Source organism: Nanorana parkeri, unplaced genomic scaffold (genome assembly GCF_000935625.1).
Source record: "Nanorana parkeri isolate BGI_ZX_2015 unplaced genomic scaffold, ASM93562v1 scaffold807, whole genome shotgun sequence".
Lineage (NCBI taxonomy): Eukaryota > Metazoa > Chordata > Amphibia > Anura > Dicroglossidae > Nanorana > Nanorana parkeri.
Genome location: NW_017307075.1, coordinates 220,494 through 234,109, shown reverse-complemented (window position 1 = coordinate 234,109; position 13,616 = coordinate 220,494). Strand labels below are relative to the sequence as shown.

General features: G+C 41.1%; 1 protein-coding gene across 1 annotated transcript in view; it reads left to right on the top strand.

The window, feature by feature from the left end:
• Positions 1-12,086, top strand: part of FBXW4 (F-box and WD repeat domain containing 4) — a 153,463-nt gene extending 141,377 nt beyond the window's left edge. The window contains exons 8-9 of the mRNA XM_018565029.1: positions 10,693-10,834; positions 11,817-12,086. Coding sequence (XP_018420531.1) covers positions 10,693-10,834; positions 11,817-11,954 — 280 coding nt within the window. The 3' untranslated portion in view covers positions 11,955-12,086. The remainder of the gene's footprint in view (positions 1-10,692; positions 10,835-11,816) is intronic.
• The last annotated feature ends 1,530 nt before the right edge of the window (positions 12,087-13,616 follow it).

The following is a 13,616-nucleotide window of genomic DNA, read 5'->3' as shown; positions in this document are numbered from 1 at the left end:
TATATATATAATTATTTTATCCATAATGAAAATGGCAAATGCTATTGCTACCTGCATAAACCACTATGCAGCTTAGGGCCCCAGAGCAGTTTTATGGTCTGCTATGGCTATAGGTAGGCCCTTAGGTATAATCTAACTAGCACTTGGTTCATGACTAATTTCAACAAAAGTTGAATTGTTGTACAAAACAGTTGTAAAAATCTAATTGTCAGGATATTCCTAGAAGGTTTAATCATATTAAGGTCATGATTCCATCACGGTTATGCATAATCATAACTGCAATGTACTCATTACCTCATCAGCTCTACAGGTACCAAAGAGAACATAAGAGTCATTCAATGCCATTCCATGGTCTAATTTAAGTGTTCATACTGGAAGAGCGCCTCCCCCTTTCACTGCATATAACTTGATTATCCTTTGCTGAGGGACCTGAGCCCAGTTAGTATACCCAATAAATATAAAGTGCAATAAAACCCTTATTTTATACAAAAAGTTTGGTTGTGTGACCATCAAGGCCAAAATCCACTCCTTCGCTAGACAGGCTAGTGGAGGGAACATTGCAGATGATTTAATGCACTGATGCTGCTATTGTAAAATGGTGCTGTTTGCATACCATACCGCTCATACCACTGGGGGGCAGCTGAAGTGAAGATCCTCCATACTCCATACTACAGAAGGAATGAGTGTTTGGGTACCTGAACAGGAAGTGTAGTGGGTAGATTACACTGGTGGAATCAATAGGTGATGCAAAAAGCCAATGTCTAAAAGCATCCACTCATAGCTAAAATGTATTTTGAATGAATTCAGCATTTGATACAGTTCTTCAGATTTGCATATTGAAAATTGAACAAATGTGTAGTAAACCCTTGTGACACTGACCTCATACAATAATTCAGAAGTGTGGGCCAATATTGAGAACTTAAAAGCGGGAAGGTCTGAAGACAGAGTGCAGTGAGGATTTTTCCTTTCAGTACACAGGATGATCTCACCTCCATCAATACTCATCAATGCTTTTTTTTGTTAGACTGCATTTATATCATCTTTGATGGAAGATATTTTTGCTTTGCAAATGCAGCATCACAAGACATATGTTGCCAATGCAGACTATTTACTTTCACCTTATTTTGTTCCTCGTGTCCATTCCCTATGAGGGGCTTTTTCCATTAACGTGTATGTAAACCCCCTAACAATGGACATATTTTTTTGCTCTCTTGGTTTGGTAAATATACAGTTGGAGGCATTTTATATCTGTTTGATAAGTGCAAAAACAGCTAGCTCTGCCTCTAGATAGGCAGAGCCAGCTGTCACTCACGCAGCTGGGCGGATCCCGTCATCTACGTCGGGTTCCGCTCCGGCTGCGGCGTCTCCGTATACCGTGAGCCGTAGCTCGCGGTATACTGAGCTTAGGGTAACGGGAGGACGCTAGTTTGTGTCCTCCCGTTACCCTAAGGAAAACTATGGGGAAAAACACTGACCCCATAGTTCTCCTTTAAATCAAACCAGAACTGCAGCCCCTGTCTCCATCTCTGCCTCAGATTCTGAGTCCTAACAGTTTATTTATGAAAAGACTACCTATGATGCACCGCAGTCTCCTGACATTGACTCAGATTTACAGGGGGTTGTTTTTAAACCTTATTGATGCAGTGTGTTTCACCCTGCATCCAGAAGACCAGCCTTCTGTTCTAGGTCCTGGGTCTACAGCTGCAAAGAGCTTTCTACTGGAAAATAGAAAGTTCTATTAGTTTTCATTCAAAAGCCTGACAGCTGTGGCTACATGTAATGATTTAACTACAGTTAGTATCCATGTGAGTACAACATTGTAATTATTTGTTCCCCATCCAAACCCTCTATCATTGCGCTAGACTGTGGCACTTTTGTGTGTGTTTCTATTTTCCAGTTCTACAGCAGGACACCTCCACCTGCTTACAGAAGAGCAGCACGCCATCACCTCTCTCCCAACAAAGTCCAAATCCCATTCGCACTGCCACGGTCTCAAAACCACAAGGTATATGTGGTGCTCAGGTGACCACACTGATGGCGCCGTGCAAAACACTAATAGTAGATAAAAGTAATTCAAGCGTGTGCCGGTGAATTGCTTTTAATCACCTCTCTCCCTTCTTCAGATTTAAAGAAAAAAAACCCCACCCCCTTCACCCATCCATCCGAGTGCGCTGGGTACATAGCTCTAAAATAACTTTCTACAACACTTGCCATATGATTTCTTTATGCGGACTGAAGGGTCCTAGGCCTTACCTCAGAGTAGGTCGGAACTGTTGCCTTTTAAAAGTGAACTTGTAAACTGGTGGTCTTTTCCCACTGTAAAGACACTAATGACCCACCTTAACCGGAAGACCACTAGGGTTGTTGTGGGTCTGCTCACCGTTCGGGACTCCACTGACAAACAGCTAGAGTCCCTCCTAAAATCCCAGTTTGATTTGAATTGTCTGGTCCTCCATCCCGTGCTGGCAGTAATCTTAATCGGTCAGATTGTGTCAGCATTTAGGGTAGATTTTCTAAATGCTTTTCTCCATCATTGTGGTAGACCAGCATTTCAAAGTGGGTCTACCACATTATGCATTATTATGACCACCTGACGTTTGTAGGCAAATTAGCTATAATTAGCTATAATTTCGTGCTGAAGTTGCTAGAGGGCCAGACCATTATAAATAGGGAAGCAGGTTGTTTACCACGACGGTAGAAGTGATTTTTTTCTGAAGATATGGTTAAACTACGCGATTTAACAGCCTTTGAACGTGGGATAATTGTTGGCGCGAGCCATGGAGCGAGTATCAGCAAAACAGCAGAATTCGTTAAATGTTCAAGAGCAGCTGTTGTTAAAGTGTTTAAAGACTGGACTGTCAGCCGAAAATCTGGGTCTGAACATGCAAATTGTGGCCGTCAGCGACTAGTCAATGTTAGGGCAGAACGGAGAGTGGCAAGACTGCTACAAGACAACAGAAGGGCAACAGTGCAGTGTCAGATTCCTCGCATCACCTTTCAACATATCGTGGAGTCACGAGGCAACCCAACAAAGTCATCTCGTGGAGTTATCTCGTGGCCCAACGAAGTACTGATGGGGTGGTCATAATAATCTGGCCACTCAGTGTACATAGAGCACCCTTGCTATGTGGTTGGAATGCTGATGATATGTCCAAGGAGTAATAAACCTTCGAGTGACATTATTTTTTTCAGATCTGCTCTTGACATTTATTAGCAACACTCTTGGTGGCCAGGGTATGCTAATGACTTAGAGGGGTTTAAGGTTTCCCACCCTTTTCATCTACTTAGGCAGTAGATATTCATATATCTTCACAGACTAAATCCCACTGAGGTCGGCTAACCCCTCTGATAGGCCTTTTACATGAAGATGCCCCCCACTTCCACAAGTAGTGAGTGTTTTTTTACATCCAGACAGGTTCTTTGGGTAGTTTGCCTCCCTAGCATTTGGGTGCTCAAGATACCCCTTTTAGCCCACAGGATGCCCCCTTGTGTCTGGCATCTCCTTTAGCTGACCCTCACAATTTATTGCTTGCTACTGCACGTGGCAGTGTATCTTCCCAGGTTTTCCTGCATTTCCCTCATACAGGGACCCTTTGTTTCTGTTCAAGTGGAAACGTTTCCAGAGAAATTCTATACCCTTGGATACTGTTGAACCCCTCCTTGTACCTTGCACTCCTCAGCACCCCCTTCTCTAGAGGGAACCCTGACCTATTAGGTTGGCTGTAACCAGTTTCTCCTGCTCCCTTCCCTAACAAGGACCTGACCCCTCATTATATTTTGGAAGCTCCTGATATTTCTAGTGCCAATTGTAGTTGCATAGAGGACAGGACCTGGCTTCCCTCCATCTTTGTTGGTTTAGACCATATCAAGGCTGATGGGTGTACGGGCGCCATCCATAAAAACTCAATCTCCTCGTTTGTTAGTAATTTCTTCAGACGTTATGGGGGCATTTAAGGTCAGTAATGATTCCTGTGTAGGTTTTGGGAAGCTACAAGACTCAAGGTAGAGCTTAATGCGGGAATTCAAAGCGTTGTTTTGTACATTGAAAGCCGGACCATCTAGGTTATATAATCCCTCATAATATTCCTGAAAAACGTCCGCTATTTTCTCAGGATGATGGTGTAAAACCCCCCTAGTGTCTCTCAACGCTGAGACACGTCTGTTGTCCATATCAGTCTTAAGTTTACGCGCTAGAATAGAATGGGCTTTGTCTCCTTTCTCGTAATATCGCTGCTTGAGATATAACATGGACATCTCTGTCTTCTGGATCAGAAGATGACGTAACTGGGCTCGAAGATTAATAAGTGAACGCAAAGTGGATCTAGCCGGCTTAAGAGCCAGACTGCGCTCCTCATTGAGGATGGACTGTTTTAGCTGAGACACTTTGAATAATCGATCCTTTTTGAGCCTGGACGCTAGTGCAATGCATTGACCTCTTATGGTGGCTTTGTGGGCCTCCCAAATTATGGAGTGGGAGGGTACAGACCCCATGTTGACAGCAAAAAAAGACCTAATCTCATCTGCCAATTGTAGTCGGGGCACTTCTTCTTTTAGGAGACTTTCATTGAGTTTCCAATGACACTGTTTTAAGCGATTGGGGGCTAATTGAAGGTGTAGTTCAATAGGGGCATGGTCAGACCAGGAAATAACTCCCACTTCTGCTCCTGTCATGTTTCTCACCACGGGCATGTTGACAAAGAAATAGTCCAATCTAGTATGCGTTGCGTGCACCGGAGAGAAAAAAGAGTAACGCTTCTCTGAGGGGTGTGACACTCGCCAAGAGTCCATGAGAGAGTATTGCCTTAATAAGCGACGAAAGCGCTTGGATTGAGCACTGGTATTCTTAGGGGGAGCTTTGCCAGGCTGGCCAAGGTGATCAAATGCCACTGAGCATGGTAAATTGAAATCACCCCCCACCACCAGATAAGTGTAGTCCCATTTTTTTAGTTTAGCGAGAGTTCGCTGAAGAAATAAAATTTGATTACTGTTGGGCGCATACACATTACAAATAGTGGTAGGGATACCATTCCAAGTTCCACTCAGTAGCACGTATCTACCCTGTTTGTCCAGAAGGATATGACTCGGCTTGAGTGAACATGAGTCCCTTAAGAGAATTACCACTCCTGCCTTCTTATCCGGTGAGCATGCCGCATATGCTCTAGGGTATTGGGAGAGTAAGAACTTAAAAGTGTTTTGCGGAGCTCCTGATATTTCTAAAAGCATTGGACCTTAAGTCTACCCTGATGCCCTTTCCTTGCACCCCCATTGAGGACCGCTCAGATGACCTTCCATGAAGAGGGTTAACTTTTTAGACCTTTGCCACCAGAACACTTCTAAATGGCCTATCACCTGTCAGCTTTGACCAAAGAGGTGTCTAGCATTGGTAACTATTGGACACCTATGGGCAAGGCTAATCAGCATAATACTTTACTAAAGAAGTCTACACCGTGTGTGTCATTTGACCCTTTGTCAACTGCCAGAAAAATGATCCCTACCTGAGTTGGATTCTGTTGGACATCACCTAAATGTTGTAGGTGACAGGCAACAGAACCAGGTGGCCTGACCCATACGCTGGATGACACATACTCTCAACCACAATGACGGTAATACTCTCAACCACAATGCCTTCCTTAGACACAATACATGGGCTGGCTCTCCTGAACTAGTGGCCTTCATTCACCAAATAAAGAGGCTTGCACTGGGCTGTCTTGTATTGTCAGCAGGTGGGACATGCTGGAATCCTGCTGAAGCTACAGTACCTCTTGTTGGGGATAGAGTACATCCAGGGGCCTTCGTGAGATCTGATCATCTGAAGAGGGGTCCACCTTTTGTGAATGATCCGCAGATTCTTACGTAAGTTCCTTCCTTGGTCATGCTCTTAGTGGTGTGGATTAGTTTCTTGCCTCTTGCTCCATGGCTATGGATGTTTTGCTAGACCAGCACAGGTGAGGTGATTCTTAGAACCATGTTCTGTGCTTAGTGTTGGGTAGGTCCTGCAGATTTCCCCTGTCAGACCCCAGTGATGCTTCTGGTTGGTTTTGCCCATCCTCTTTTTTTTGGTGTCACATTGTACCAGTCACCCCTGCCTACCTTTTATAGGGGTACCTCTCGTGCACCCTACCCCCTTCATTCAGTCACTCTGATTTCAGAGTTGGTACCCTTGAGTTCTCTGCCAATATAATTCTTATCATGGAACCTTCTTTCCTTGAAACCTAATGGTTGGGAGTGTAAAGCTGTTGACCTGTTTTTAATGCAAAGTTCCCTCTGGGATACCTGTTCTCCTGGAGACTTGCTGCAGCGGTTTTTTGTTCTGTTGACCACATCACATTGTTGGTCTATTTATTTCTTATCAAGTAGTTATTTTATTACACCAGTTCTGGCATGTTTGTTTAGTTTCACAGCCTCTCACTGGTTCAGGCACAGTGTTCTTTTGAGTGGAATCATTCCCTTTGGGCAGTGATCTAATCTATTCTGGTCTTGAGCATCAGGTTGATCCTCTTTTTCCCTTGTCTTGGCTGTTGGCATTTCCCCCATATTATCCTCATCTCATTCAAGTAATTCTGAGTTGCAGATAGTTCCCAGTCCCTTATGGGATGGGACCTGTCAGTGACTGTTGCCCACCCCACAGTTGGACTGTTTTTAGACATCCTGGCTGTTTTCTAAATGCCAGTGTCTCTCAATGGGCAAGAACGAGACTAAGATTTTTGTATGTGCTGTGAAGTCTTTTTTTTTTTTAATCCATTGAGTTACTTGCTTTGCCTCTGCACTAATTTTTAGTAGGCAGCAGTATAACCAGGCAGTATAAAAGATTTTACAGTGAGATCATATTATTTTCTGTGCATTCTGGGTCTTTGGAGGGATAAAACATGGAGAAATATGCATGGGAAAAGTACTGCATATTTTTTATGTTTTGATATAGACTTTAATCCATTCTATTGCTGCATTCCTGAGTATTCTTTAGGAAACAGGATATTTAGCTTGCTGGGTTCTTATGAAAAGGTTATATTTGGTTACAGTTATCTATCTCTAATATGTGTAGGAAGTTACCTATCAAAAGAGCACAAAACAGACAGAGCACTCCAGAGCTTAGTGTTCCGGAGGCCTTGAATATTAGAAGAGAACAAAACCTTCCCTCCCATTCTGGAGGTTACTTTGATAATAACAACTGGGAGCCTCAGTTCCACATTTCACTTTTGCACACCTTGCCACTTGCAAGTAAAACCTGCTATTTTGCCTCTTCAGATGAGGCAAAACATTGCAACCTTTGTTGGTTACAAGGCTGTGGTAACATGTAGGGGTGAGAAGCAAATAAATTATTTCTGATTAAAGTAAATTTAAAGCCAAAAGCTTTCTTTTTAATCTTGGATAAAAAATGAAGGGGTTAAAACTGCTGCCAGTTTTTAATTTTTTGCCATCTGTAGTCTCAATTGACTAAACATTGTAATCGTATGAGATAATAGGGTCACATGTGGTAAGAAAAGGGTCAATTCATTTAAACCAAATTAACAAATGTGAGATAATTAATGCAGAAAGTGTAAAAACTTAGATAAATATCACATGAAAAACAGTCAATTCACCCAAAAATATGTTTTTAGGTAATCAGCACATGGCTGTGGCAGTCGGTATTTGCAGCCTGTCCACCTGTGGCAGTGTGCAAGTGTACATAACTACCAATTTGAGGCAATTATGTATGTAAGAACACATTGCTGGAATATAAGTTTATCCAAAGGAGGATACAGAGAAGAATGCAATGCTGAAGGCAAGAATGGGGCCAAATTAAAAATAAGTTTTTAGGCCTTGGCTGGTTTTTAATGTTATGGGTACAAATGACTGCACCCATGTGCCTTTTTTCACTAGAAAAAAACAAAGGTGAAAAATAAAGCCTAAATGATGATATAAATACCACATTTTAAGGGGGTATCTCCTTTGGTAAAAAAAAATCATAGATTTGAGTGAATTGTATACTTAGTTAACTCGACTTTCCGCTCATGCGTTTCCCCCGAGTGAAGATGTTTGTAGGTTTTAAAAAAGAGAGTCACTGGATATCTTTTAGTTTTCCTTGGTTGGTGGGGTATCCAGGTGTTAATGATCCAGACGAAGCCCCAGACAGGAGGTGCGAAACGCGTAGACGCTGCTCTCAAAGACCAGTTGGATGACCCAGAGATCGCCTGCTGTACAGCCAAAAAAAAAAATTTTTTTTTGTTTTGTTTTTTCTTTTTGGACAAAAAGCAACCTGTGGATTTATATAACAGCACTAGTGTCTGTCTGGATCATTAACACCTGGATACCCCACCAACCGAGGAAAACCAAAAGATATGAGCGGAAAGTCGAAGGACTGACCAGGAGGTCATGTGAGTAAACTTGCTGTTTGTTTCAACACGAACTAGCAAAAACTTTAAATTACAATCACTGCTGAATTAGATTGACCCTTCAATACAACCCCTCATGGTGGGTAAAATCTCCTAAATGATCAGTAAGAACCAAGTGCAATTAAACGTGCACTAGCTACTATAACAAAAGTAACTGCAACCGGCATAGAACGGCTTCTCCTTGATAGATTCCAATATCTTTGAAATTGGATTCTATACCCAAAAAGGATATATTTAAAAGGAAGATTAAGCAAATCACAAACCACGTTCTTAAGAGCCTCTTTGCTTAAATTAAAAGTATTTTTCAAACGAAATCCTAATCCTGCTGAAAACCGTCACAGATTCACTCACTGTCGATCCAAGACAGAATTGTGCAACGGCTTTCAAGAAAATGCAACATACAGGAAAAAAAAAATGTTTTAAATAACATTGTGGTTTGTTCCCACCATTGGTTAACCCTTGAACCGCCTTCATCTGTAAGACAGTTCGCACACAATTTTTCTTTTATACGGAAAGAAGTGTTCCCATTGGACAATTTCCACTCTATTCCTGTTTTGGTGGCAACTTAAATTTTGGATTTACACATCACTTTTATTCCTGTTGATATTTTTTATCAGGACAATTAGAAAGATTGAACCTGCCTAATGGGATTCAGGCAGCAATAAAAACCTGATAGTGATTCCAAGCTCTAACTACTTTATACAAATCTCAAGACAAAACTTTTGCCTCTAGTTATTCTTTAAGCGGGACGTGTACAATAGTTCACAAAAGCAGAACACTACTTTCCCTATTGTTATGGGTGAAATTAAATATTTGCTATTTGGAAGGATCACACCAGATTGAGAAGTTAAAGCAGTAAGGTTATAGCTACGGTGTAGGCTTCCCTACACTACACTGGCTGCTGATACCACAGAGGAAGTGAATTTCATTGTGCAGTTGAATGTTATTGATCCATGTGTAAAGCGTTACTTAGGGATTTCCTGTTGCTCAGCTGTTCATGACCTAAGAATGTGGGAAATATAGTCATAAATACAGTAAGTAACCACACACACACACACACATATATTATAATATATATATATATATTTATATATATATATATATATATACACACACACACACACATATACACACACATAAATATATTTATTATCGCATTATTACTTCTATACTTCTATTTAAAGGGTGGCCATACATGTCTTGATAATAGCAAAAAGTGACAATCTGAGCATCATCTGTGATGTTCAAACTAGGTAGAGGTTCAAATGTATGTACAGCCAAACCTTTTTGATTAGTTTTGGACAGAATAGGGGAGGATTAAAACCCTATAAGAATAAGAGGTGAGGGGCAGTCTTGCAATGGGGACAACTGTTCCCCTATTAATTTTCTACTTATGCTTACATGAAATTAATATGCAGCAGTATATAAAAAATTGGCAGTGGTGTTCATGGTTAAGTGTCTAAAAGAAGAACTCTATGTGCTGTCCATAGCAATCAGAAGTTTCATCCATTCCTTGTCTTTAAAGTGATATTAATCGTTAATTTTTTATTTGTTTTTATTACTGGTAGACTGCATTTATGTAGAAATCGTTTTTTGTTTTAATCCTTCAGATCCTCGTTTTCTTGTGGGTCCCCGCAGCGGGTGCCTCCATCAGCTAAGCGGCTGCTGTGGAGTCACTGGATGTTTTGTACCTTAATTCAGAGAATGCCCAGCCTCTACTAATACTTTAAGGAGTTAAGATTAAAAAAAAAATGTAAATGCTGATTGATTGCTAACTGCTTTGATCTGAAGCTGAACTTTTATGCAAACACAGATGAAATGGATATAAGATAGTTTCTTTTACCGCCAAAAGATTTTGTATTTCTGCCCTGAGTTCCGGAGCAGAGCAGAAGATTTACAGGTCTTGTCCCTCCCCCAGCCTGTGACGAGACAGTGAAGAAGACACTGTCTAGTCATCAAGTCTTTTTTGAGCAGTAGACTTAGCTCTTGTGTTGCTTCACCCTCTCCTGATTTGAGTTTTCCAGGAGATTGCAAGAGGCTGACATGTCAAATTCAGGTACTTGCATTAAAAAAAATGAAATGATATATACAGAGCTGGATTAATTTGTGTTGTTTATATCTGCCTGAGCTCCAGCTTTGAAGATTTATAATCTAGCATACTAGACTTTTCCATAATGCCGTTTTTCCAACTGATTGCACTACCAATCATGGCATCTTTTAACCAAAATGACAGATCCTTACATTAGTATTGGCTATGCTAGCAACAGAATAGTGCCAGTTCCATTGTATGACTGCCATACTTTAACATAGCTTTATTTTTCAGGAGGTGTGTGAAGGAATGGGAGGAGCCTCATGACAGTGTCCTGTACTGCATGCAGAGTGATGGCAATCACATGATAGCCACTGGGTCTGCTTACTATGGTGTTGTGAGATTGTGGGACAAGAGAATGAACCGATGTTTACAGGTATGTTTAGAGGTTCATGCCAGCCACAGAGACCTATACACTGTTTTATTCATTTATTTTATTACCATTGTCCTGTACTATATACAATGCAAAATGCAGTTAGCTTGAATTTTTGTATCTTCAAATAGTTTTTTAAGTGCAACATGAATAAGTATATTTGGTGGCACTGGTGAGTTTGTTCTTCATAATGTGTTTTGAAGTTTAGTTTCATGTGTGTACTTCAAAATTATATGTCCATGCTCCTTGAAATATAGAGGCATCAGATGCCAGATATTTGGCTCCCATTAGAGTTACATTATGTTACCCTATCTGGGTGATACTAAACTCAGACGTTAAATCTTAAAAATTCATTCAAGTACCCAAACTAATACCAAAAACATATCTTATTTGTGTATCACTCAGCTGTAGATCCTCAAATCATCTCTGAATTGGTTTTGACACTGTTCTTCCTTCTGGGGGTTAGCTACTTTTGTTCCTCATGGTCCCTGTGTGTGTTGTAAAGTAGCCACCGCTCCAAACTCACTCCTGTGATGGACTACAGTGTCACGTTTAGTTTAGTAAAAAAAAAGTGAGATTGTAGTCCATCACAGGAGTGAGCTTGGAGCGGGGACTACTTTACAACACACACAGTGACCATGGGGAACAAAAGTAGTCACCCTCCAGAAGGGAGGACAGTGTCAGCACCAATTCAGAGATGATTTGTAGATCTACAGCTGAGTGATACACAAATAAGATATGTTTTTGTTAAAAGTTAAGGTTCTTGAAATAATTTTTAAGGTTTAACTCCTGAGTTTGGTGTCACTTTAAGGATGGATCTGGATTGTCTCCCAGTCACTTAGGTCTGTAGTAGGGCAAAGGAAATCCTGGTCTGCCAAGTATAGCCTGCTGTTATCTATTACCTCTAGTATAAATTAATACAATGTATATTTATTTTCTCCATCAACATCTGATCTTATAATTGCATATTGTTTTCTTATTTCAGTCTTTCTCCCTGTCAAGTCCAACGAGCAGCCCAGTGTATAGCCTTCAATTTAATACATCTCGCTTGTATGCTGCCTTGGCGACCACACTTCAAGTTTTAGACTTCACTGTCTCCAACCACCAGTTCACACCTCAGTAGCTGCCAGTGTATTCCACAACATCAACTGGGAATACAAAACATCTCTTTATTGGAAAAGAAGCCAAAAAATAAATGCCACAGATCCCAGCAAGAAAAGACTTCTTTTGTAATATAAAAGTCACCATATGCTTGCACAAATATGTTTAAAATGATTTTCCAAGTTCTAAATGTGTTCATAAATACGTGCAGGAGTTTTCTGCTTGGAACTGAAATTCAGATTAAAACCTCAGTCTTACAGTTCAGCTGTATTTCATACTTTACTTTATATATTTGAAAGTCACTGAACTTGCCTATACACAGGAATATCAAGTACTTGTCACAGTTTCGCGTTAAAGCCCAACTGAACTTTGGGAGCCACGGCCTAAGCAGAAATCCCATTCCTCTGCCAACATGCTGTAGAGAAGGGCCCTGTGGGTGGAAGCAATGGTTTTTCTGCAGAGGCCCAACACACCCCTGCTGAGTCAGGCCCATAGCTCAGCATAGCTCACGCTCCCTGCTAATTGGGGAGATCTAGACCTTTGCAGACAGACCTCTGCTTTCACACAGAGAGCAAGGATCCTATGGCAGGGGAGCAGGTTTTCGACTCAGGCTGTGGCTGCTTTCTAATGAAAATGAACTGTAAGACTTTGCACACCTTTTGTTTTGAAGCATCTAGACTGTAGAACTGAAAGTTTAATTGGGCTTTTATATTAGATCTGCTGCTGATCTGCACAGATTTGTATAACGTACAATTGTATGATGATCACATACACAAATGGATTGACTCATTGTATGACCACAGATAGTTATGTATTGTACACTGCACACCTAATGATCACTGTCAAATTAAGTCTTAAACTGGAAATCCAGCAAAATTCTTTTTTTTTTACTTTTGAATGCAGAGGGAAAACATTAGAACCTCTATCATTTATTAATTGCTCCCTGTGTCCTTGTTGGGGAGATTCACCCTAACGTTTTGAGTGGTCACCAGGACAGAAAGCAAGGGGCAATTTCCCCAACAGGGACATGGTCAGCCTTTATTAACTAGTAATGTATATCACCAGCACACCAAAGTAAAATCTTCAACGAGTGCTCATTTTATTGATGTACACACATCTCATCGTAAAGCAACGTTTCGGGGCCACTCAAGGTCCCTTCATCAGGCATACTTTACTACTTGGATTTGAAGTGGCGCCATCCACTATCACTGCAGCACCCACTTTAAAAGGGACATACCAGTAAGGAATGCAGTGGGAACCTCTTTGGAGCCTTTATTAACTGACACACGTTCTACCCCTTCACCACTCTAAACCAAAAATAGGAAAGAATTAGTAGGAATTTGCTTTAATCGATTTAATAACCATCTTGTATATTTGCATTTTAAAGCTTCAGTGTCACCTTGGCCATGGAGGGCAAAGTGACAATGTGTCTGCAAAGTCCCCCAATTCAGTTATACTCTCCTTACCAGCACTCCCCTAATACTTCTTCCTTCATTGCAGCTGGTTATAGGGGATCATGTGACTTCCTCGCCTGTGATAGTGCTCAGGTCTAGCAACAAATTGCTAGGCCCATGGGAGTGATGTTACCACTCATGCTGGTCGTCTGACACCATTGACTTTAATGCCGGCTACAATAGAATAAGGTTTGGCGAAGTAGCGCAGATAAGGGAGTCAGAGGCTGGGG